The sequence below is a fragment of the Pinus tabuliformis genome, chromosome X (assembly GCF_031772625.1).
Source record: "Pinus tabuliformis cultivar Carrire ecotype Pingquan chromosome X, CPIR1, whole genome shotgun sequence".
Lineage (NCBI taxonomy): Eukaryota > Viridiplantae > Streptophyta > Pinopsida > Pinales > Pinaceae > Pinus > Pinus tabuliformis.
The window spans coordinates 869,743,668-869,768,966 of NC_142308.1; the positions used below are offsets into that span (position 1 = coordinate 869,743,668).

At 37.4% G+C, this 25,299-nt stretch overlaps 1 protein-coding gene across 2 annotated transcripts in view; it reads right to left on the reverse strand.

Moving 5' to 3' along the window:
- Nucleotides 1-1,540: 1,540 nt before the first annotated feature.
- Nucleotides 1,541-25,299, reverse strand: part of LOC149142472 (histidine kinase CRE1-like) — a 34,794-nt gene continuing 11,035 nt past the window's right edge. For both annotated transcript variants that reach the window (XM_089446820.1, XM_089446821.1), the window contains exons 4-12: nt 12,600-12,812; nt 12,265-12,451; nt 12,017-12,068; nt 11,545-11,774; nt 5,094-5,192; nt 4,174-4,886; nt 3,479-3,985; nt 2,870-3,320; nt 1,541-2,631 (exon numbers count right to left, since the gene is read on the reverse strand). In XM_089446820.1, the coding sequence (XP_089302946.1) occupies nt 3,056-3,320; nt 3,479-3,985; nt 4,174-4,886; nt 5,094-5,192; nt 11,545-11,774; nt 12,017-12,068; nt 12,265-12,451; nt 12,600-12,812 (2,266 nt within the window). In that variant the 3' untranslated portion in view covers nt 1,541-2,631; nt 2,870-3,055. The remainder of the gene's footprint in view (nt 2,632-2,869; nt 3,321-3,478; nt 3,986-4,173; nt 4,887-5,093; nt 5,193-11,544; nt 11,775-12,016; nt 12,069-12,264; nt 12,452-12,599; nt 12,813-25,299) is intronic.

The window sequence follows — 25,299 nt, forward strand, 5'->3', positions numbered from 1 at the left end:
CACATATGTAGATACACATTCAGACATATGCTTATGCATATGTATTCAGATATGAACATCAAATATAAATATGAGTATGCATATGTATTCAGATATGAACATAAAATCTATATGTATTCTACTATATAAATAAAACAAAGACACATGATGACATCAACAAAATCTTGTATATTGAACCTTCATATTAAAGGAAATTATAAAAAATAATAAAGGAAATACAAAACTGTATCAAATTCTATTACAAAATAATGATCCAAGACATGACAACGAACAACTCAGTCATGCTGGAAAGTAAGAATATGACATGGACTTGACAAGAAGTTGGCAAAAACATGGTCGATCTCATTAGTCATCTGGCGGAATTCCTCACACTGCACATCAAATTCGATTTCGGTGGCGGGCAAACTTGACTTCGGCGATGAATAATGACAAAAAAAGCCCAAAAATAAACCATGTCATGGCTTTAAATGTCACTTTTTGTGGGACACGTGTCCTAAGAGCCAAAAACATTAGGGCATGTTTTTGCCACGCCCAAAACATGTGTCTTGATTGGAGGACACGAAAAAAACGTTTTTGACACATTTTAGGGCACGTTTCGTGTCTAACACGTGAAATACAGGACAGAAGACCCTAAGGGATGTGACCTGTGACTTAAGATATATAGGCTGCCAAATTGTCAGAAAAAAGCAAAAGCTTAGATGCTTTAGAATTCTCATTGTGAGTAAGTTTCATTAAAATAATGTAAACAAATCAGGTGTTCGAATTTATAACTAGCAGTCATCTATGCAAAATTACTCCAATAGAAAAGAAGTGAATGATGGCATCAGTTAACTAATCTTCAAGTAATAGGAGGCATATTGATATAAAACCCTCTTGTTTTTTGAGGAAACCAAAATACTATCACACTCATCTGATCCTATCTTAATTCTTAATCCAAACTGGCACTCTTAATCTTTCTAGAGAGGGGGAACGTATGCGGCTTCCCTTTGGCTCCCTAATGTTTCCTTATTGATGCGTAATTTTTATTGTTTAGTAATGTAACATCAGATGCATATCAGCCCAAAGGGTTAGCTTAATTGGTCGAGTCCTCGTTGTTAAGCATCGTTGTTATTGAGAGGTCACGAGTTCAATTCTCTCAACACTCTCAAGGTCAATATTTGTGGTTGAGCCGGCAGGGGGTGATCCCTTCGGGTGGATCTGCCTAGTACAAATATTGTGTGCACATAACAGTGACCGATCTCTGGGATCCATGAACCACATATATTAAAAAACAAAAAATACAAAAACAAACATTGGCTGCATATCTATTATATTAAAACCAAAAAAAAACTGCTTCCAGATACTTGATATATTCATGTTTAATTGATTCATTATATCAAAATTGTTGTATATAAAAACAAATTTTTCCTGTTAACCCTCCACAGAGATAACATGATTAAATTGTTATGCAATGCATGGGCTATAATACTTACACACAAATACCAAGAGATTAAAGCTCAACATAATTTACCTACTCGAGATGGATCATTTAATGCCAGAAAACTTTGAACACAAACTAAAAATAAAAAAATAAAAAGATGAAATATAATGGTTCGTATAAATTGAAAATAATTTAGCAATTGTGATTGAGGGGCATAAAACAAAGCCATAGTGTAGAATTTTCCTGTTATAAGATAATTTACAGAAGTGCACAAGGGGAGAGTGGATCTAAGTAATCCATTGCTGAAATTGGCTGTTTAAGTGTACACAGCTATTGTGCCAGTTATTTGCCATAGTTCCATGCTTCTGTATAGACGAGTGCCCACACATAGTAAATGAATAACAAAGAGTGAAAATTTGGGGTACAAAGCATTAGAATGACTGAAGTATTCCATAATAAACCCCAAAAACCTCAAACTACAGTAGATAGCTTGACAATGTAAAAAAGCCTCAGAATTTCATGCTTTTGTCTATTACAAGAAAATTTGTTGTAAAGATAACAACTTACATGTAACCGTCTTTAAGCACTTGGCTATGTTAAATGCCCTCTTTTGCTTACAATAGGAAATTATTGTTCTGGTTGCAAATTCATCGCTTTCTTTTCTAAGGACTTTGTTGTGAATCATCAAAGTCAAGTTTATCTTACAATGGAAAAGGATGAAATTAATAAACTGCACAAGAATCGGAGCAAGGGGTTTGCTCTGCATCCTAAATTAACTCTACTTTGAATTCGAGTTAACATTCTAATCAACTTTTGAAGCAGACTCTCAATTTGAGACATCCAACATTTCAAGGGAAGTACAAGGGATGTTACAGTTACAATACAGTTACCTGAATCTTAAGGCATGACAGTTGACTCAGAGACATCACATTGCAGCTGAAGACACGATTATTTGGAGCATTACTAAGGTTGCTTTTCTGTACTTACACTCGCAACAGCTACTTATAACTTGTGCAATATCTGCTGATGGAGAAGCCTCTTAGACAATGCACAAATGAATTATGTGAACTGGTAATCTAACAAAATGCCAAGGGTGTACAAAACTGCTTGAACTTGTATGTCTAGGAACTCTATTACTGTACATGGTTAGAATTCGAGCCAATCCTCAAACAAGTACACTATAATGTGAGGGAGGCTGGGAGCACATGCACCTGCCAAAGTGTCACAAACCAGCATCAGTTTAGACTGCAGCATAATCTCCAAATTCACACATGAATTTATCTGGACAGCTAGATAGGCAAAAGCTTTACTGCCTTTGATATGCTATACATTTTCTTTAGAATAAAAGTAGTTTATAAGAGAAAAAACAACAGAACTGAGTCAAAATTATCAGATGAAAAAAAAGGGTTTGAAACACAAAGAAAGAACCTAAGGTTCAAAAGAACTTACGTTGTCCTGAAACTCATAGGGCTTGCTTACAGTTTAACCAACTAGGGAGAAATGCTATCAGTGCAGTTGATTGAATCACTGAAGCAACATGTACTGCACTCAATGTTTCGCCAGGCAGTTGAGAGAGCATGAGACACTGGACTTTCAGCTGAATGCTCAAATGCTTGAGAACGCCAAGTCCAATGGCTATGCAGTAGAGGTGAGCTTAGATTCAAAAAATTCAGCCACTGCTCTATAAAGTTGCTCCTCTTCAAATGGTTTTGACACATAACCATCCATTCCACATTTAGAGCATTCCTCATGTGTTGCCTGGATAACATCAGCAGTCATTGCCAATATTGGCACATGCCATTTACTGATGTTCCCATCTATTTCTTTAGAAATTGCTCCAGAATCAATTTGCTCATTAACTGTACGTTCTAGATCGCGGACTTGTCGAGTAGCCTCAAACCTGAAAAGAGTGCAAACTCAGTCTTCGTGATAGGGGATGAAGCATATGTGTCTTCCACATATAACATGACTGCTTTTAATAAATAATTATACTGACAACAAACTTCTATACTGGTTAAGATTAAGCCACAATAGAAATCAAGTATAGAATCCACATACCCATCCATTTCTGGCATTTGTACATCCATGAAGCATGCATCAAACTTATGAGGTGGCTTAAGCATTTCCACTGCAGATTTTCCACTTTCGGCACACTCCACATTGGCCCCATATTTCTTCAGAGCACCAGCAGCAACTCTAAGATTAACTTTATTGTCATCTACTACCAAAATCTGCTTGCCAAATAGAAGACTTTGCAGAGGAGGAGGTGACCCCTTTCCTTGCTTCCGTTTATTTCCTACACCCAATGCCTGCTGAAGGCATGCTGCAACCATGCTTGCTCTCAAAGGCTTCATGATTACTGTCTCCACAAACCCAGCTGCCTTGGCTGTATCTGTCTTGTCGTCACCGATTGAGGTGGCCAGAAGTATCATCTTTGGTAACTCTGAAGAATATCTTGTTCTGCCATTTTGCCTCAATTCTTTCAAAAGTTTGGGGAATGTGAGGCCTGATCCTTGACCCCAAGCATCCTTATCAACAAGTATCATGTTTATATTTCTTGCTTCACTGAAGTATTGGATGAACAAGGATTAGAATTGAAATCTGGCTCAATTACCAAAACTCCACAGATACATAATCTCTCCCAAGTTTCAACCTAATCAATGGAAGACATGACTGACTAGAAGTAAAGGTTAACATCTAAAAATACATTAAGTTTGCTGAATTATGACCATCTGCATGTGCAGGAACCTTACCTGGATCTTATATCACCATTTCGCCCTCCACCCACTGCTGCAATTGCTGACTTGAGATTGGTCACTATTTCAACTTGCACACCAAGTCTCTTCAAGTGATATTCAGTAACTGAAGCTCGGATAGGTCTTCCATCGACCACCAGTGCTCTCATGCCTTTAAAAACAGTAGTTAAGGCCTCAGACTGTCGCAACTTCATATCTTGTAGTTGTGAGCATGTATGCCCTTTCTTAAAGACAGCAGTGAATACAAATGTGCTTCCAATAGCTGGCTTGCTTACAAAGTCCATTCTCCCATTCATGAGTTCCACCAGAAATCTGCTGATGCTTAAACCTATACCTGTTCCTCCATATGTGCGGGAAGTGGAACTATCAGCTTGCATAAAGGGAACAAATACACGTTCCTGTGCATTTAAAGGAATTCCAACCCCTGTATCTTCAATACTGACACACAAATTTACAGTCTGTGATGTCTCTGGAGATGAACAGTCCTTCAAGGTGTTAGGAAGCTTGTATGTTCCATTAGAATGCAGCAACTTAAAATTCTCCCAATTGTTTCTTACATCAAATGCCTCACAGCCACTTAAAGTGTTGCATGAGCTACTTGAACCGTTTTTCACCTCTGTGAACCTCTTTGATGTTTCAGAATTGACTTCCACAGATTGGAGTTCTTCCACGAGATGTACAGAGACAAAGATATGACCGTGTTCTGTGAACTGCAAAAGTAACATATTTCAGTGCCCAGCGTCAGCAAACTAAATCAAGAAAAACAACCTATGACCATTTCCTTGACTCCCTGTCAAAATGTAATATGTATCACTCTCCTATCTATATCTCTTTTGATTCCCGAGGAACCATGTCTAGCACTACAGCAAACATATAACACTTATTTTGTGACAAACAGAACTGGAGAGAAAACTGACCTTGATCGAATTTCCAACCAGATTTATAACAATTTGTCGAAATCGCCCTGGATCACCAATAACAGTCTCTGGTACCTTATCGGAGATATATACTGCAAGCTTTTTTTTATTGACAATCAGCATGTACCAGTGGACACGCAAGAAACAGGTAATTAGAAATAGAAGAGACTAAAAATGAGTCTTCGGTGAACTTCACATACAAATTGAGGGGTGAATGCATAAATGACCTATTTGTTCAATCAAAAGATAATGTTCATTGTTAACAATTATCCAATAGGCATTTAAAATTATATCTACTCAACCTAACATATACCATTAGGAGTCAATCACAACACTCCCTAACCCTAGTCCAATTTAAACACGAGAGACTGCTTTCTGTAATGCTCGTTAAAAGCATCAGACTACATAATCTATGGTTAAAGTACAACTGTTAGAAAACTTCAATGTGCCATCTTTCTTCATTCTTTTGCATACTGGGATTTAAGAGAGAACATTCCAGTGTCTCCTTTGTCTCTTTAACTTTTCCTGTCTATGCTTTTTAAGTCTTAATGATATCTCTATATACAAAATCAAGCCCATAGTCATATTTAGGACTTGATTATGGTCATTAGCTCTTCATCATTGTCAAATGGAAAGCTGGAACCTACTATAGTATCCCATTACTTGAGAGAGTGGGTAATCAAGCTATAATTTTCTCCTTTTCGATATAACCATTGCTCTCAATGACTGAGCTGTCAATTTTGAACACAACCTATTTGCAATTTAAACATCTACTCCTTCAAGATCACTGTCAATTTCACAAATTGGAAGATTTATGAAAAAGTTTAAGTTAAGCTAACCAGTTCAACAGGCTCAAAAGCTGACAAACCACCACAAAAAAAATTTGCTGTTGTACACATTTCACTTAAAACAACAAAACCACATGACCTCTTTGTTTTTGAGTTGGTGAAGCTCAGGGTAAACAAACTTAAGTCCAAGCTTATTAGCCACCCATGTACTCACCATGGCTCGGGAAGTCTGCTCCATCTCCTCATGGTAAATCAACCATCATGATCTTGATAACCCAAGGCACTCTGCTAATCACCCTCTCTTAAAAAAGTCATTCTGGCTCTGCTTTGGGCCTGGGTTGTTGCTAAGTACAATGTCCCTCCTTGTCTCTCTTTATTGGAAAGGAGTGTGTTTTGGGAGCAACAAGCAGGCACGAGTATTTGGGATGTGATTTGAATCACAAGCATATCTTGCTTATGGAAACAGCGTTGTTGAGCAACTTTTTAATGAGGTAGATACTCTGTTTAACAGATCTGGGCCCTGGCTATTCAGATTTCTACCAGAAATGCCATTTTTAGTAATGGTATAGATACTCTACAAGTTGGATCCAAAGAAGAAATGCTAAATCTCATTGCTTATGTAGGGTGGGGCATCTTGTGTGATATTTATTTGGCTCTTGGATGTGATAATCTTGATGTACATGTATATTGATTTACAATGTAATATACATTTTCAACCAAAACAAAGTTGCTCTAGTCAGCTTGAAAGGGAGGTTGAAGAGTAAAAGCCCATTTTGACCTCCACATCGCCTTAAAGAGAGGGAAGGCCTTACTCATGCAAAGCATTTACTCAAGAAATTCTTACATGTATTAGCATAAAGACCATTGTATGAACAATGTCCTTTGTCAATCCTTTTAACCAAGTGTATGAGATATTTGTGTGCTGTCCATGATTTCATACACAGTAATTATAATATTCAAGCATAACAAGCTAGACATTTCTTTATATAGGAAACTTGTACTTGTGGATCATAGACAAGCACAAAACACAAAACGATCTATCTGGAATATGATATTATCAAGCATTCAAACTACTCGTGATAAAAACAATTTGGAAAAAATAAATGAAGCTCGAGGCAACTTGGGACTACATAGTACCTAATTTGTTGAAGATTTATAAAGAAACCATTAGATTGCAAACAGTTAGAAAACTTAGCAACATGAGTAACATTACAGCCATGCCCACAAGAATGAATGCTAAAATTTTCCCACCCAAAATCTAGCACCCTTCTGAACTCTCCCACGAGACCATGGTTAAAGCATTGGTTTCAACCATTACAAATCTACTATCAGACATCATGAGGCCACAAAAAACAAGGCAATATACCTTGGGTAACCTTATAACTGTTTGGGAATTTATGGAACAACCAAGACTCAAAAATTAAGACAGACACCATCTCTCTTAGGATTGTCTTTGACGAGGCCTTTTCATAGAATTAAATGAGGCCTTCGTCATTTCCATCTGAGAGCTCAAGGTTGACAAGAACACTTCATTGGGATGACTGAAATCAAAGTCGTTATAAGTGTGGCTATAGAAACAGTTTGATATCCAGGTTTTCAGTATGTTACAGATATAAATCAATTATGTGATAGAAATTGGTTTCATCGGCTTCCAAAAGAATCTTTTCGGGTCTATTTATAGTTAGTAACTTTAAATCTTATTTCCATGTGTTATTTTGCTAGTTTGCATTTCCTTCAAATCCACAGAGTGGGATCTGTTATACATAGAAGTGATAAGATCCATCATGGGATTCAACCTGGATACATCTACTTCATATGATCCATTCATACTTGTATCTAACAAGACTAGTCTCTCAACTCCTAGGCAACCCTTCTATTTTCATGATGCCTCCTCTTAACTTGTAACAATACATGCTACACAAAGAAGAAACCAGGATCACACTATGATTTTTGAAGACCATGTTTTTGAAATCAAGGTGTTAAGTTGCTAACCATCCTTCATGTTTTACTTTTACTAGATGTTCACTGAAGCAACTCTTGACAAACCTATGAGAATACACCAGACTTTCCTACAGGGCGGTTTGTAAAGTAAAAAATAATTCCATAGGATCAAATGAAGGATTTGGTACTCTTCAGAAGCCACTAAAGAGCTTAGAATCATTGACACTCACAAGCACACCAATGTTCGATGTGTTGAGTAGATAAACCAGGACTCAGAAGGTAAAGCAGCATGGGCAATCATTATATATAATATTCTCAATTTCCCCCCTTGGAAAGAGGCAGTGTAAAGAGAATTTGTCACTCCAGTCGCTTATCCTTGACCAACACTTGATAAAATTAGGGATCTTTTATTTGCCAAATCCATATTGAATGGCAGAGGAACCCTGCAAATATCAAGTTCTTTCTCCTAGAACCTTGGTAAGGATGGTATCATCCCTTCAACAGTCCCCATAGTGTCCCCCATTCTCATCCCAGAAGGGAAGTCTTGGGTAACTGAAATTAATAAATGCTTGAGGAAAGGATTCAACTGTCAATGCATTGTTGGATCACAACAGCTTTCAAAGCATTTTGATGCCATTCTTAGCAAAGAATTTTCCTGTCAAAAAATCCTGAGATAACACTCTAATAAAAAAAGGCAAAAGCTACTCTGAGAATAATTTCCGCGACTTTTGTGGATCCACCTTATAAAGAAAAGATATGACATTGCATTTTTGTAAAGGATGATGACAGGGCTACATGTTAGTTATCTATATTGGGATATATCAGTAATTTAGTTACTTGGTAGCAGTTTTGGATACAGATAGACAAAAACAAAATGAAAAACAATAAATAATGATTTTATAGGCAAGCCTCAAGAAAAATGTTACATGACGTTTAGTTGTTTTTCTGAAGGAATATTTTCAGTGTGGTAAAGTAAATTAGAGCATGAATACTTCAATAATGCATATAAAAAACTGAATACATATGCCATGTCAGAGTCTGTAAGTATACTCTGTTAATATCCACTGCAACAAAAGAGGGGGTACCAGATAGAGAACAAGGATGTGTAAACATAACTTTCACATATAACATGTACAATATCCCTATCCTAATCAAGTGCCAATGGAATCTCCATGCTAAGAAAGGCAGAAAAATCCATGTGACAAAATACCGATGAAGTAACCTAGAACTGCATAAAGAAGAGGTTTTATGAAAATGCAACTATATAAACTATCCGTCATCATCAAATACCTTAAATGCTCTCGTAACTTGCCCAAAGAATGATAATGGGGCATATTGTGTAGTCCTTAGAGGAAGTCAATTACTTCTTAATATTTTGACAATGAGACCCAACTCTAACTGATCCTAGAGGATATGGCAAGTCATGACACTATTATTGCTGAAGATACCTAGAAAGGATACCATTCTAAATGTGGAGGAAATGGCAACTCATGAGACTATTATTGCAGAAGATACCTCAAAAGGATAATATATCCATCGTCTATGTGGAGGAAATGCTCATAAAATGATGGAACAGAAATCAGGGTCCTAGGTAGTAAAAGGAATAAACAGTAAACCCTATAATATAGGCTATCTCCTACAAAATACACTCTTGAATACTTGCCAATGTATATGATTACTTTGAATACTCTTGAATTTTGAGAGTCGGGGGTAAATTCTTGAGAGAGTCTTGGGTAAAGTGCTTTGGGCCTAGTTATTAGGGGTGGACCCTGAATGATTTCTCAGAAAAGTAACATACTTGAAATAAGCACCAGAATTAATAAATTGTGCTTGTTGAAATGAGCACAAGCACAATCTAGATTATGGCATGCTTTTGAGTAAAATGTGTGATATTTTTCTTATTGATATCTGTCACTTGTAATGTCCTCTTCTAATTAGCTGGCCAAGGGAGGACGAAGTAGCCTATCCAACCCTCTAGGCTATGGTCAATGATAAAGGGGGAAACCCATCATCCAATGTTTTTGGGGCAACATTGAGTAAATTGAGGTATTTGGGGCAAAACTTGTGAAAAAAGCCAGAATTGGGGCTAAGTGGAAACTTGTAACCCCCTCACATTAAAATAAGGAGAAGAGACCCCAAAAGGAATCTATAAATAAGAGAGGAGCATGGTTGAATTGGACATTTATGTTTTTGTGAGCTTGGGCTCTGAGGGTATTAAGACCCCCTTTAGCTGTGATTGGTTTTAGTAGTGAAATATTCTACCCTAGCCAATCCCTCTTTCTATCTAACATAATTGTTCTAAAGGTAATCTTTCATCTGGTCTTTTGGCAAGCAAAAAGGGGTTTTTTTTCTGTGGACGAATTAGCGAAGGGGTTTGATGAGATATTTCTTCCTTTACCCCGAGTTTTCAGAGGCTAACGTCAACGCCAGTGAGGTTCTGAGGAGCAATAAACCATTATTAGAGACAGAGAAGGGCCCTCTAGGATAGTGTCTGAGGCTAGCTTTATTTCATGAAGCTAATTTAGGGCAACAACATAGCATCAGGGATTTTCCTGTGGCAGTGGATACCTCTTTAAAATTGTCTGGGTTAATGCAGGGCCTTTGAAGGCCATTCTTTGACAGCACAGGCTTGAAATAGGGTAGCAGAGCACCCAAGAAGCTCTCCAAGGTACCAGCATCTCCTTGAGACAGCAGTTAGACCAGCACAACAAGGGCTGAGGATACCATTCTAACAGCAAGGACAATCTTGGATAGGGAAGGGTCTGTCATAAACTCTCCTTGGCAACACAGTGAGTCTTTGGAAGCAAGGAAAATTCGAACTGATATTAGCAAGATAGATTTAGGGAGCCTAGAGGATTTGCAGCTGACAAGAGAGTGAGTTGCTGAGTTAAAGTAGTAACAGCAGAATTGAATTTGGTTAGTTGTTAAAGTGTTTAACACAATTCTGTTACTAAATTGTTAGGGCTTTACAGTAAATCTTACTGATTGCCACAGCCTTAGGCTGGACATTGTAACTTGATATGTACTATTGAACGTTGTTTATTTGTTTACATCACTGTATTTCCACTATCATATTATTGAATGGAAAAGTTATTGCGATCCAGGAACAAACCTTGTCATATGTTCTTAATCCTAGGGAAAAAAATTCCCTAGGGATTTTACATCACTAGTGAGAAGTAACAAAGGAATAGTACTGGTAAAAGTTGTATGATACTATGAAATCATTGAAGTCACTATCCTACTTCTCTGTAATGTGTATGAGAAGTTAGAACGTTTTAACTCAGAACATATATTTAAGCTTTTCATATGACAAAGTCATACCAACCCAGAAGTCAGATGTAGCTTTGGGACACAAGTTGGTAAGATTCATGTGTTTGAAATTTAAATCCTCTCTCTATTTCTTTTTGTGATCCATTTGATTTTATGGTTAGTTATCTTGTGGTGGTGAGTGTGTGTGAGTATCAATTCCCATCCTAGTATGTTCTTCTGTGGAATGCTAGGATATATGCAACCACCTTAAAATTATTCATCTCTGACTCCATTCTATATGCAGTGCTATTTTTTCATATTTTTTGGATTGGTGAGATGGGAAACACTACATCTTCTTCTGAAACAAATAAAAGTAGAAATTGCAGTACAAATCAAAAGCAAAAACAGCTCTTTGCTTCTTTAGAAATGTCAAGCACCTTTCCATTATTGAGGTCAAAGGAATTCAGCTGTACCTCAATTTGCTTATTTCGGGATTTTCCTGAGAATAAAGAGAGAACATCATCCAAAATAGCTCGCAAATCGAAGGGAACTGCCTCAAGCTCAAACCTGCCTGACTCAATCTTGGCCTGATCAAGCACTTCATTTATCAGTGTTATCAGGGCTTTTCCACTAGCTTGAGCTGTTCGTGCAAAATCCTGTTGAGTTGCATCCAATCCAGTGTCCATGAGCATCTGCAACATTCCTGTAGTCAAATTTGGAAAAGTGAGTTGGCATCATTGTCTTCCTAGGTCCGAGGCTTGAAAAATTTCACAGCTATACAGTATATGACAAAGACCGCCATATTAGTCCAAATCAATAAATCATGATAAGCAGGTAGACATTCTTGATAAGTGAATCTTACGAACGCCAATATAAGACAGTATAAAAATTTATCAAGGTCCTGAAGTAGATTCAAATAAATGTGACATTATATTTCTTTCTTACCTAGAACCCCATTCATGGGGGTTCTGATCTCATGCGAAACAGTAGCAAGAAACTGTGAAATCATGGAAAAAAGACCAATGTCATAATTCAAATTATGATGACAGTGAAAGTCAGAAGCAGGTTGGCAACTTACTGAAGCTTTAACAAATTTCAACAAGATCAGAAAAATTACTAAGTTGGAAATTTCTGTGTTGTCCTTAAAATCAGGCAAAGACCTTCATTTCATAAATCCAACCACAATACTTAACCTGTGATTTGGCAATGTCTGCTGCTTCAGCCTTCAGTTTCAGTTCCGCCATTTTACGGAAGTCTTCTTCAACTTTAGCGATGCGATTTAGGGCTGCGTAGAATATGTGCCCAACTAACAGAGCAATTACAAGTATTCCAAGTGACGTTGTGATTGCTGACCATGGGAGAGGAGGCTCCTGGGTAAACCTGTAAAGATGGCACTAGTCAGCTGAGTAAAAGATTTGTTTTTTTCCTGTGGGATGATAAGCATCATTTTCTAATCTCAGAATGAAGTAATGACTAACCATAAATGTGGATGGTTTAATAGCTGACTGCTACTAATCAATTCCAATACCTGCAAAGCATCTGATGCTTCCGGAATGGATCTCCAAAATCAAGTGCACTGACATGTGACAATCCATTATTTGTAACTGGAGGTCCATACATTATCACAGGCTTTGAACTGTTTGTAATATCAAATACATTCACCGTAATAGCATGCTTTCCAGCAAGTTGTTGTAGTAAGTTTTCCACTAGTGACTCTACATCAAAAGATCCACCTAAATATCTGCTCAAGAGGCATAGTAACAATGTTTGAGATTCTGTTAAGAAATCTTGATAATATATGACAAGAATACAAGGACTTTCACCACTTACAAAAAAAAAATCCCTGCATCCAATAACATTTAGTTCCTGCTAAGACAACTTGATGAAAAATGAGAGTATTCTTATATTCTTCAGATTTCAAACATTGATGTCCTGTCCTACATAGGAGTTTTAATCACTTTAAGGCTTGCTGAAATGTAAACGATCGTTAATGGAAGACAGCAAACAATAACTCCTTTCTATTTCCTATCAACAAAAATTATCCAGATTCCAAACATCACATGAAAGGATGGCTTACACAATAGTTATTACCTACATAACAGATTTTTTAGATGTCAGAATATGTAAAACAGAGGAATTCCATATAATCTTAAATTGCCCAAAATGACCCTGATAGCTTGAACTTAAAAGATAGCTGAATCCTGATTCTGCATTACGGGTAGAATTTGCCCCAATGGGAACTATCATGTGATGCATTGAAAATTTGCATCAGCTAGCATTTAGAACAAAGATAAATTACAAGGATCCACCTGAGTCTGATCCAGGATCCATGTTTCAGCAGAGCAGATCTATCCCAGGTCTGGCAAGGATCCTGTTGCACACTTTTTGTCAAAGTTCAAGGAAGCAGATATGCCAAAGATTTTTTCAAAGGATCGGATCAACTTTCAGCAATTTATGTGTGTCACTGTAAACCCATTCTACAAATTTATGATGTAAATGATGCTAGTAAAACCATGAATGCATGTAACAACCTAGGTAAACCTATTATTTTGGTAATAATATCATTCTATGAGGTTTTTCGTCTTACTGACTCATCCGTTTTTCTAAACATGGATGGTCAGCAGAGTTTGACCTCTAGCCTCACCCCAAAGTTAGGGTGGAATTCTTCATCAAGTCTTAGATGAGTCCTAGTGTTCTAGTCGAGTTCTATGGAGAAGTGATTTGGGAATAATTTAAGCTAACTGGCTAAATTATTTTATTACAAATCATTTGGTCTACTAGATCATATTGTGTCGCAGAATTGGGTATGTAATTTGAGAGTCTAAGCCAAATGAGTGTCCCCCTTTGAGGGTTGAAAATATAATAATCTTATGTAAAAAAAAAAAAAATTAATTCATGGTCCCTCGCAATCAAAAACCATGGGTAAAATATTTGAGGGTGGATAAAATATTAATCCCCAAGTGTCGATTAATTACTTTTACTGGCAAAAATAAAATTAAATCCTAGGCCAAAAAATTAATTAATGAGAGTCAAATTAAAATGTCTTAGAGAAATTAAATTCTCCAAGTGAAAAAAATCGTAGGTCTTGAAAGAATTAAATTTTGGAGGTCTTCCACCAAGGGGATAATGGATATTTCAAGAAAAATTGGACCCTTGGACCTTGATGGTTAAGTCAAAGTCAATTTTTTGAGGAAATTGGCTCAAAATAATTAATTTTGAGCTCATACAAAATGGATCAAAAGAAATTTTCGAAAATTCCTCAAAAATAATAAATTCAATGGCTAAGATTAAAAGATGATCAAGGATTTTTATACAACCGAGATTATTTTGACAAGGATCAAGCAAACTAGTCATTATTTTTCCACTTTAAGGATTTATCTATATATAGAGAGTCATTTGTGTGTCAAATCCACCCGATGTTTGGCTAAGAAATTGCTACAGAAACATTAATGTAACACTATTGTCCCGCTGAGGAACGTTTATTTGAATCATAATAAAGACTTTGAAGTGCAGTTCAAGGTGTTCAGTGTTAGTTGATTTGTGGTATGTGTTGGATACGAGCTTTCTTATATTGTGTTGATTAATGTTAAAATTTGTTTTTCATTAAATGGGGATAAAGTCATTCTATTGATAGATTTTGGGCTTATCTTAAATGATTTAATTCGCCAAATATCTAACAAATTTTCTTGAGAAATATATATATAGTGTTTGCAGGTTTCCCAGTCTTTAGTCTCCAAGTTCACAAACTGTGGGCATGAACCGACTTTGTTTGGACTCCAAATATTTATGTGGTTGATTTAACTTCGCTAAGGCCGTAGTGTGCAATAATTTTCCGAAGTATTATTAGCCATCCATCAAGAAAATTCTAAAAAAAATATTTCTCAAAATTTATTTTAAAACCGTTGTATATTTGTAAATTATTTTTCCTAATTGGGGTTTTGAGATTTTGTATATATTTGGGGTTTTGGGTATTTGTAAATCTATACGTGCAGGTGAGATCAAATGGAGAAGATTGGAATAGAGCTAGATCTAGGCCCTTGAGGGTAAGATCTAGTCTCTAATTTTTTTTCCAGGGCCAACCATTGAAGAAATAGAGCCAAATCACAGATCTGAAAGAATTAAATTTTTATGAAGTTGGGGTTTTGTTTTTTAGCCTTCCGGGGCCCAAATCTGGCCTCCTTGGCCTCTATCCCCCTTGCGTCAACCTTAAAGCCCTCTACGTCAGCAATTTTAGGCTCTTTAGGGCAAGTCGTAAGCCTTAGAGGCCTCAGCCTCCCTCCTTAGCCCCATCGTTAGGGGTTTTAGGCCTTCTAAGGCCTAGCTGTGGGCCCTAGGCCACTCGGATCCCATCTTAAGCCCATGATGGTTGCCTTAATGTCTAGTCATGGCCCTCTCAAGCCCTAATTTTCCCTATTCCCCCAACGTCAAGCCCTTTAGGGTTTCCTCTGCCTCCTTTTCCCTTCGCTCTCCCTTCCTCTGCCTTTTTTCACCCCTTTTTAGTCCCCTCTAGCTTCTTTTCCCTAGCCGCTAATTTTTTTTAGCCTTTAGCCCTCTCCTAGCCCTTATTTGACCCTTAGCCATTTCTGAAGTTTTCAAGACTGAATACTTGGCGGTTTTTGCAGAAATTTCGCTCAAAAAGTTTGATTTGCGGGTGGAAACTTCATTGCAAAATTTTGACAAGTTTGGGCAAAGTGATCTTCAAGGCCTTGGGCCTACGGTTTGCTTTCTAAACCCTAATTTCTCATTATTTTATTACAGCTGTAAATTCTGATTCATAACAGTAATATAAGTGCCCTAAAAATACATCTAATTGGTCAAAATACTCCTAAATTGCAAACTAATTTTTTTCTTAAATTTTGACCACTTGGGCATTGCATATCTAGCCTAGATCTAAATTTTAGCTTGTTGGAATTTCTCTGCATAACTGAATAATCAGATCTGATATTTTCTTAATATCATATCTAAAAGGGCTCAAAAACTAATTTTTTCAGTTTTGACAAAATTTTCCAAGTTTTGGGTCAGATTTGGCAGTTATTCTAGCATTAATAACTCACTGTTTTTCTGATCTATTTACTGTTGTAACAATTTTTCAGATTTGATATTTTCTGAATATCATACTTTAAGGTCCTAAAAATCCAGAATTTTCATTATGGCAAGCTAATTTTAAGTTTTGGGCACATTTTGGTACTTGTTGTACCATTGATATATCACTACTCACGCATTTTCTTACTGCGGAAATAAGTAAATCAGATCTGAAATTTTCTAAATACTGCATCTTAAAGTGGGTTGCACTCATAATTTATATTAAGCAAAGTGTTGGGCATCTCATTCAGCATATCTAATCATCATAGGCTTGTTGTTTCTTGGGTCTACATTGATTTGCTTGTTGTTGTTATATCATATAATCATTCACTTCTTGTGCATTGGAACATAACTTGCATAAGTACTTTCATAGTTTTACATTCTATTGTTCCTTGTTGCTATTATAAACATTGTCAAAGTAGCTAACATTGTGTTTTCCTTGTGAGTTTATATGCTATAAAGTTCACACTTCACATATAATAAGCTCCCTCACTAAAGCACTCTAATCATAACTTTCCTTGGCTTCAATTCATTGCATAGTTGCGGGGGAGCGACCCCCCCCCCCTCCCCCTCCAACCCGCTCCCGAATCGCGCTCCGGGTGGGAGCGGCTCCGGAGCGTGCTCCCGAAAAAAAATTTGCGCTCCCTACCATTTTCGGGATCGCTTTAGGGAGGCGTCGCTCCCGAAGCGAAATTTTAAGCCCGGGAGCGATCGGGGAGCGATCGCTCCCGGGCATTAAAAAATCGCTCCGGGAGCGTTTTGGGCGGCGCCGGGAGCAATCCAGCAGAAAAAAAATTCTGCGGACCTCAAAAAAATTAAATTTAAAAAAAAATTAAAAAATTGTTTTAAAAGCCCAATGGGCCTAAAAAAACTTCATTATCACTTCATTGAGTTGAGTTTGTTCGAGAGCAAGAGCAAAGGAGCAAGAAGCGAGGAGCAAGCCTGCAGAGGTAAGTAACTTAGTAATTTAGTTAGTTTAGTTAGTTTAATTTAGTTAGGTAGTAATTAGCTAATTTAATTTAGTTTATTTAGTTTAAAAATCGTGAATTTAAATTAAATTAAATTAATTAATCCCAATAAATTAAATTAATTTGCATATTCAAAACCCTACAAACATCAAACACCATGGACCTGGCTATATTTCTTGGCATTTTCCTCTTCTTGGTCCCTTTTATGGTTATTATGGTGCTGGAGAGTAAGAAACGGAGGGGCCAAACTGAAGAGGGGGATGAAGAAGCTGGAGAAAGTCGAATTGGTGAAAACCCCGGTGAGGAGGCGCTGGAGGAGGGTGAACATGACCCTCAAAAAACTAAACAAGACCAAACCCCATTGTGGAAATATGTTAACAGGGCTGAAACAGGGAGAGGGGGTGGAACCACTAAATTTCATTGCCCCCATTGCAACACTGATTACACAGGTTCATACACCCGTGCTAGAAGACACCTCTGCGGGAAAAGGCCATGGGATGGAGACAAACAAATAGGAATCAAAACTTGTACAGCGGTGTCAGCAGCGGATAGAGCCAAATACATAAGGGAAGAGGAGGAAGCCCAATACAAATCACAAAAATCAAGGGGTTTCTTTGAACCAAGCTCACAATCACAAAGAACTCCTTCAGAATCCTCCCAAGGCAGTGGATATGGAGGCACAGGGTCATCATCTTTAAGGCTTAGAACCATATCAGATTTCCTTGATGAGGGGTGTAGGAATGATGTGGATTCAAAGGTTTACAGGTTTCTCTATGCGTGTGGGATACCATTCAATGTTCTTCGCTCACCTTATTGGCACGAAATGGTTTCTGCCATAAATGATGCCCCTAAAGGATACAAGAGCCCTGGGTATGACAAGGCAAGAACCGTTGGCCTTGATCATGAAAAAGCAAAAATATCACATTCTTTGAATAGAATGACAAGTTCTTGGACTGACCATGGGGTGTCCATTGTATCTGATGGATGGACAAATGTAAAACGCAAGCCATTGATAAGTGTTCTTGCTGTGTCTGTTAATGGTCCCATCTTTCTAATTGCACATGATTACTCAGACAAGTTCAAGACCGCCATCAACATTGTAGAAGCATTACTTGAAAAAATTGACCGCATTGGGCTATACAATGTCATCCAAGTCATCACTAATAATGCTCCTAATTGTAAGGCAGTGGGAGCAATTATTGAGGATAAATACCCCAACATATTTTGGTTTGGATGTTTGGTTCACACATTGAACCTTCTGTTGCATGATATTGTCAAGAACAAAAATGAACAATACCAATGGATTGGTGATTTGTACAAGAAAGGCAAACAAATGATAAAATTTATTACAAATCATAGCAATACCCATGGCCTTTTCTGCAGTAACTCGAGATTGGAGTTGTTGAAGATTGCGAAGACCAGATTTGGTAGCTATTACCTCACCTTCAGGCGCCTTTTGAAGGTAAGAGAGTCATTGGCTAGCATGGTATCAAGTCCACATTGGCAGGGATTAAAGTAAAGGGCTACAAATGCAGTTGACAGGGGAGGTTTTGAAATGGTGGAGGAGGCCGCTCTTGATGGTCAGTTTTGGACAAGTGTGAGGCAAGTATTGGATTTCACCAAGCCCATTTATCACATGATTCGGTTTGCAGATACAGACAAACCAGTGATTAGCGAGGTGTATGAGCAGATGGATACCATGTTGGGGGAAATAAAAGATATTGTTCATAACAGAGATCTCGACTTGTACAAACTGATTCACGATTGTGTGTGTAAACGGTGGAATAGACTTAATCTTCCACTACATTGCTTGGCATATATCCTTACGCCAAAATACTACTCTACATCTTGGTTGGGCCAACCTGCAGCAGGGGGTGGGGTTAGGACCAAACCCCATTTAGATCCAGAGGTAACTAGAGGATATTTGGAAGCATTAGAAAAGTTGGTACCTGACAAGGAGGAATGTGCAGCTGTGTGCTTTGAAATAGGCAGATACTTCAGTGGCACTGATTTGTATGGTAACTTCCATGCAATGGACGACAGAGATAGATTTGATACTCTCACATGGTGGGAAACATATGGCGGCCAGGGACTTTTGCCAAAATTGGCAAAAAAAGTTCTTTCACAGGTTGTAAATACTTCTTCTGCAGAGAGGTGTTGGAGCACCTACAGCTACATACATAATGTGAAAAGAAACAGACTCAATGAAAACCGAGCAAAAAGCTTGGTTTATGTGCACTACAACTTGAGGTTGTTGAGTCATTACTATGATCGGACTTATGAGGATCCCACATATAAAATTTGGGACAATCACCCAGAGGATGACAATTTGGAGGATGGCATTGTACATATTGAAGCACTGGAAGAGGAACTTGTAAGGGATGAAGATGAAGCAGCTGCAGCAGCCATGCCACCTCCAGCATCCAATAGCAGTACTCGAGGTCCGAGTCTTGTTCCTTTGCTGTCGCCACCTCCATCTACACCCTCACGTGGAGGTTCTAGTTCTGGTCGTCGGTCTGTGCGGGAGACTCCTAGAAGACCACCACGACCTGCTTATACTCCTGGAGACTCTCGTGGCAAGGGCCACATGTAGATTTACAGTTTACTTGTCTTGTTTAGTTTCTATTAGACTTTAGTTTTCATAACTGTTGAGTTTTGAGTCCTTGACTCTTGACTCTTGACTCTTTCATATCATAATGATATTTTTTGTAAACAATATATCACTGTGACAATGAAAATTTGAAGTTTGAAGTTTGAAGTTGGGCCTTGGCAATTATAACTCATTGGTAATGATTGTGAATTATGAATATGATGCTTCATGAAAGACTAAAGTTGTTTCATTTCATTTCATTATTCATGTTTCATTTTATAAATTTATAACATTTCATATCATGTTAACAGTTAGAAGTTAGGACTTAGAAATATCTAAGATATTACTTCTTGTAATGGTTAAACTTAGCTTACAAGTACAACTTTGGTGATCAATGATGATAAATGTTATTGAATTTTCAATTTTGAAAGCTTGAAGTTGAAACTTTAAGATTGAATTTGATGAATCATGATTCATGAGACTCAATATGTTGCAGTTGTAATATGTATTTTACTAACTTGTGGACATGGTTGATGACGATTATAATTTCTAGATGATTGATGTGATATGGTTCAATGATCAATCTATGTTTTTTTTTTTCTGTTTTTTATGTCTAATTCATCATTCTACATGTTTTTGTTGACATATATGTATCAAAAATTAAAAAATATAAAATATATATATATTTTTAAAAAATCGCTCCCGGATTCGCTCCCAAACCAGGAGCTTCTGAAAATGGTCACTCCCGCTCCCGTTTTCGCTCCCGCTCCCAAGCAAGATGGGTTCATTGGTAATCTTCATTGGAATATCTTGAGTAATTGTGTTTGGCATCTTGAAATGATTGGCTAATTGATAAGTGGATAATTTTCTAAGTTCTCGTTATCAAGTGGTGTTGAACATTGACATGTGTATTCTTAAGCACTTGTCTTGTTTTAAGATTGTTTTTCAATTATTGTTAAGTACTCTTGTCATTAAAGGCTAATCACAAATATAAGTACTTAAAGACTTAACCAATTTTAACTAAAGTGACTTCACTCATAATCATTACATAAGCATTCTAGGCTTAGCTTGCATTAAAAATTTACCTCCAAGTAGAAGTTTGGCTGATAGACTCCTAGGACAATCCTTTTTCATTTAGCTTGAGGGATTCAACCCTTCTTAGTGGTTAACACAATGACCTTGCAGTCGTCAAAGCCACAGTCTCTGCAACGCCGGAGGCACTAGGTGGTTGGAACACAGGGGGAGGTATCGATAATCAAGTCTTTGTTTGCTTCTCATTGGCTTTCATCTCACAACCTACTATGAAGACAATTTCTCAAAATAGTTAAGAGAAAGGTTCCATCTAGATTAGGCATATAATCTAAAATTAACCAAGATCCTTGCATCCCACTTAGGTCTTAGGAGTTGCATCTCATATAGGTTAGTCAATCATATAAGCAGTGGTGTCCATTTATGGGAGGTGACATTTCTAAACGTACCCGTTTTGGAAACTCCGAAACGTTTCGGCGCTTCGTGCAACTTAGCTATATATATGCACTTCACTACCTCAAACAGATCGAGTTTCTTGCTTGGGAAGGAGGTTATGGTACACATATATATATATGGCCATTCAACCTCCTTCACAAGCAAGAAACTCGATCTATATATATATATGTGTGTGTGGGTGTGTGTGTGTGCCATTCAACCTCCTTCCCAAGCAAGAAACTCGATCTGTGTGAGGTAGTGAAGAGCATATATATATATACATATATATATATATATATAGCTAAGTTGCACGAAGCGCTGAAACGTTTCGGAGTTTCCGAAATGGGTACGTTTAGAAACGTCACCTCCCATAAATGGAAAAGTTGGCTGAAACGCCGACCGAAACATCATATATGTTTATATATGTAAACACAAATTTATAAATAAGTGAATAACACATTATTTTGCGAGAAAAAAGGGAATAAGACCCATAGATGACAATTTAGAAGGAAAACCAAGTCTATATTAACTCTCATTGATGATTACATGATGGTTGAGTTTTGATCGAGTTTCGATTGAGTTTCGGAGTTTCGGGTACAGGTATGTCCCAAAACGTCGGGTTCCTAGAAGTTTCGTGCAACATAGATATATAGTGATCATGCTTTCCGAATGGGTGCCTCTACAATAAAGCCGACTTGACAAGGATGAGGGCCGACTTGGCTTCTTTGGAGCCAAAACTTAATTTTTCGAAAATTCAAATTTTTCCTCTTTTAAAAGGAGATGAGGAACATGCTTTAGAATTTTATCTTTTGGCAATAGCATGAAGAATATGCTTTACAAATACATCAATGACTAAAATAATAATTATGAAGATTGACCATGGCTACAAAAATTCAATGCTCCCTCTTAGTGACGCAGGTATTCATAATGACTATCTAGATGCTCTCGTGTTGACAAATTTCTCTAAGAAAAGGTTATAACAAATCCAATTACCATAATCGGGTCAACAATTGTGACACATAGTAAAACAAGTTACCATAATTTGGGTAAGTCCTAAGACTTATGGTATATCCTCACCATAATCTTGTTCAGTACTTTAGACACATGGTACATCATTTAGCATCAACTAGTCACCATAATTCGGGTCGGTACCTAACACATGGTATCCAGACTAGTCTTGGTTCACCATCATTCGGGTCAATATCTTTGACACATGGTGAATCTCCAAAGGCCACACTCTAATCGAGTAATTCGAGGCCTGATGCAAAACAAAATTGATGCTCTATGACCATTCTTCCTCATTCAGGTCAACATACTAGACACAAGAAGAATGATTGTCCTCTAACGAACCATTCTCCCCAATTCAGGTCAATATACTTGACATAGGGAGAATGTCAATCCATGATGTTATCTCATCAGCACTCCCTCTCACTAAGAGAGGCATTCTCAAAAAGCCCAAGCTTTTCCCTAAAGTATACAAACTTCGCTCTGGGACAAAGGATTTGTCAGCAATCTGCTTGGCTATAGAATAATACTAAAGCCATATTGCTTCCTTTTGTACCATGTCTTGGTGCTAGATCTTATTGTGCTTTGACCTGTCATCATGGTCATCACCTGCACCTGATCAAGGCAATCCATCAAGTAGACTCTGAAGCCATACTGATTCTCAAATTGCCAATCCAGATGTAATATACTCGGCCTCTATGATACTGAGTGTGGACAAAAGTTTATTTCATGCTCATCCAAGAAATTATAACGGAGCCCAAACTAAAGCGATATCTTGATGAACTCTTTCTGTCTCTAGCACTCTCTGCTCAATCTGAATCTATAGTTGTACTGCACTATTTGAGACCAATCTCGAATCATAACTGACTTTGTCATGACCAATTGTACCATGCTGGCACTCCATCCCATGTTGAGCAACATGCCTTGGCTTATAAAACTGATCAACTTCCTTTCACTAGGTCCATCACCACAATTGCTTTCCTGTCATCCTGACTAGGTGCTCCCTCTCGCACTAAAACATATCTAGTTGTAGTAATTTTGGCTACTCTCTCTGCCATTGTTGCCTTTCAACATGCTAGCTATCTAGCCTCACAATGTCAATGACAGTCCATCATCTCAAAATCTGAGATCTACTTCGTCTGAAGCTAAAACAAAGCTCTATGATTGCTCCCTCTATTACAGAGGCAATTCTTTATGCCACAACTATTGCCTCTAACACACAAGTCCTTTTGCTTTCGTCAAAGACAAATCAAATACGATCAACCAAGCCCAACGTGGTGTCTGCTTGTTATCATACAAAGCCTTCTTTAATCATGAGAGTTCTTATTCAAAGCCTTTTATGTACACTTCTTTCTCTTCATTGAGAAAAACGATTTATGCATCCACCTAGTACAATTTCAAAGCAATGATAATAGTTCTAACAGAAGTGTACCTCACAACTAGAGCAAACATTTTGTCATGATCCTCTCCCTCTCACTGGGAGAACCTTCTATTCTCAATTTTCGCAATTGCCAGATGTTAGATCTTGTAGATACCATTGACTTCTCTTTGGCACAATTAAAGTATGCTTCAAACTTGTTGATTTGTCCACTCCCTCTAAGTTATAAATCACGATTATGGGAAAGTCCTCTTGCCACACACTTTGCTTTGTTCTCCCATTGCTTCCATTTGCTACCAAAGCTTTGGTAGCCTTTACGATGTACCCTGCAATCCTCACTAGGAGGCCATGGAAGAAAAATATCAACCAAGCAAAGGATACAAAGATAAGAGACTAATAATAAAATAACAACAATTATAATCAAAGAGGAGAGATAAACAATACTTATCTTTTCAAAATTATAGCGAAATGTCAGCTCCCTTTAGCCTTCTTGCATCCATGTTGCAACTTTATCATCCTTGTCCTCATCATCAGCTTGATGTCATTCCTTCCTTGCTAGAGTTAGGGTTTCTTCTTTCAGCAGAAATGTTAACCTCCAATACTTAAGGTCTAGTTCTAGGGTTTTGTACAAACCCTAGAAGTTTCTTAATCATTTTTTTTCAAGACTTACCTAGGGTTTTCTTCCTTTTAGGGAAAACATCTAGCCAGGTTTTTATCTACAAACCCTAGGGCTTCATTATCCTTCAAGATTAATCTAGGGTTTACAAACCCTAACTTTTCAAAACTCCTTTTGCAAGACCAACAGTCTTTATAATGTGCCAATTCACCTTTCCATATCTCACCAAATAATCATGGATATACCAGACTTATGTGAGATATCTTTCTTAGGAGAGTGTATCTGGTTACTGCTTCGTGATAATACTTTTTGCAAATATGTATCTTCAGCTGGTCATTGATTTTTGACTTCTTCAACCCAAGTGGCTATCACAGAAATAATAAGGGTAAATTAAACTCATCTTACTTTTGGGTTTTTAGGCTTGAAAAGAGGACTCAGCCTCTTTGTCATATTCAACGTACTATCTTCATCAAGGCGTGCTTTCTTTAAATCTAGGGCTGAGCATCCATATTTTCAAAATAGGTATCACCCTTTAATACCCAAACACTCTGGCAAGGTGTCAAAATCTATGTAGCTTCAAAAATGATTGTCCTGCTTCAGAAGAACACAGATCAGTTATGCCATACTTCATATAGTTCAAATATCTCTCTTGTAACTTTGTTTTGCCAGAATTTGAATTGTGATACTGTCATTACCCTCTTAAAATATTAATATGACTTTCATGCTTCTGATCGCTTGTGTATCTTATCACTGAACTTGTAGTAGAAGGTAATCATAGCTAATTTCTTCATGACTGATGTAGGACATCAGATCTGATCTTCGTTACGGACCTATAATTATTCCAATGTCCATATCATCACTTGAACACATCTAGTTCATTGTTAGTCACATTTTCCAATACAGAGGTGACTTACATGCTACAAATTCACAATGTCTTTTCATCCTTCAGGGAATACTGAGATTAGCCCCTTTTTTATCAATCTAGTGATCAAAACAGAATCTGGCCTTCATCGACAAAGGTATTGGAGTCTAAGTATGTTGTCAAGGAAAACTTTGAACGAAGAAGATAATGATACATACCTCACATTCCAAGGAGGCATCCAGCATTATAGTGAGCTTTGTATG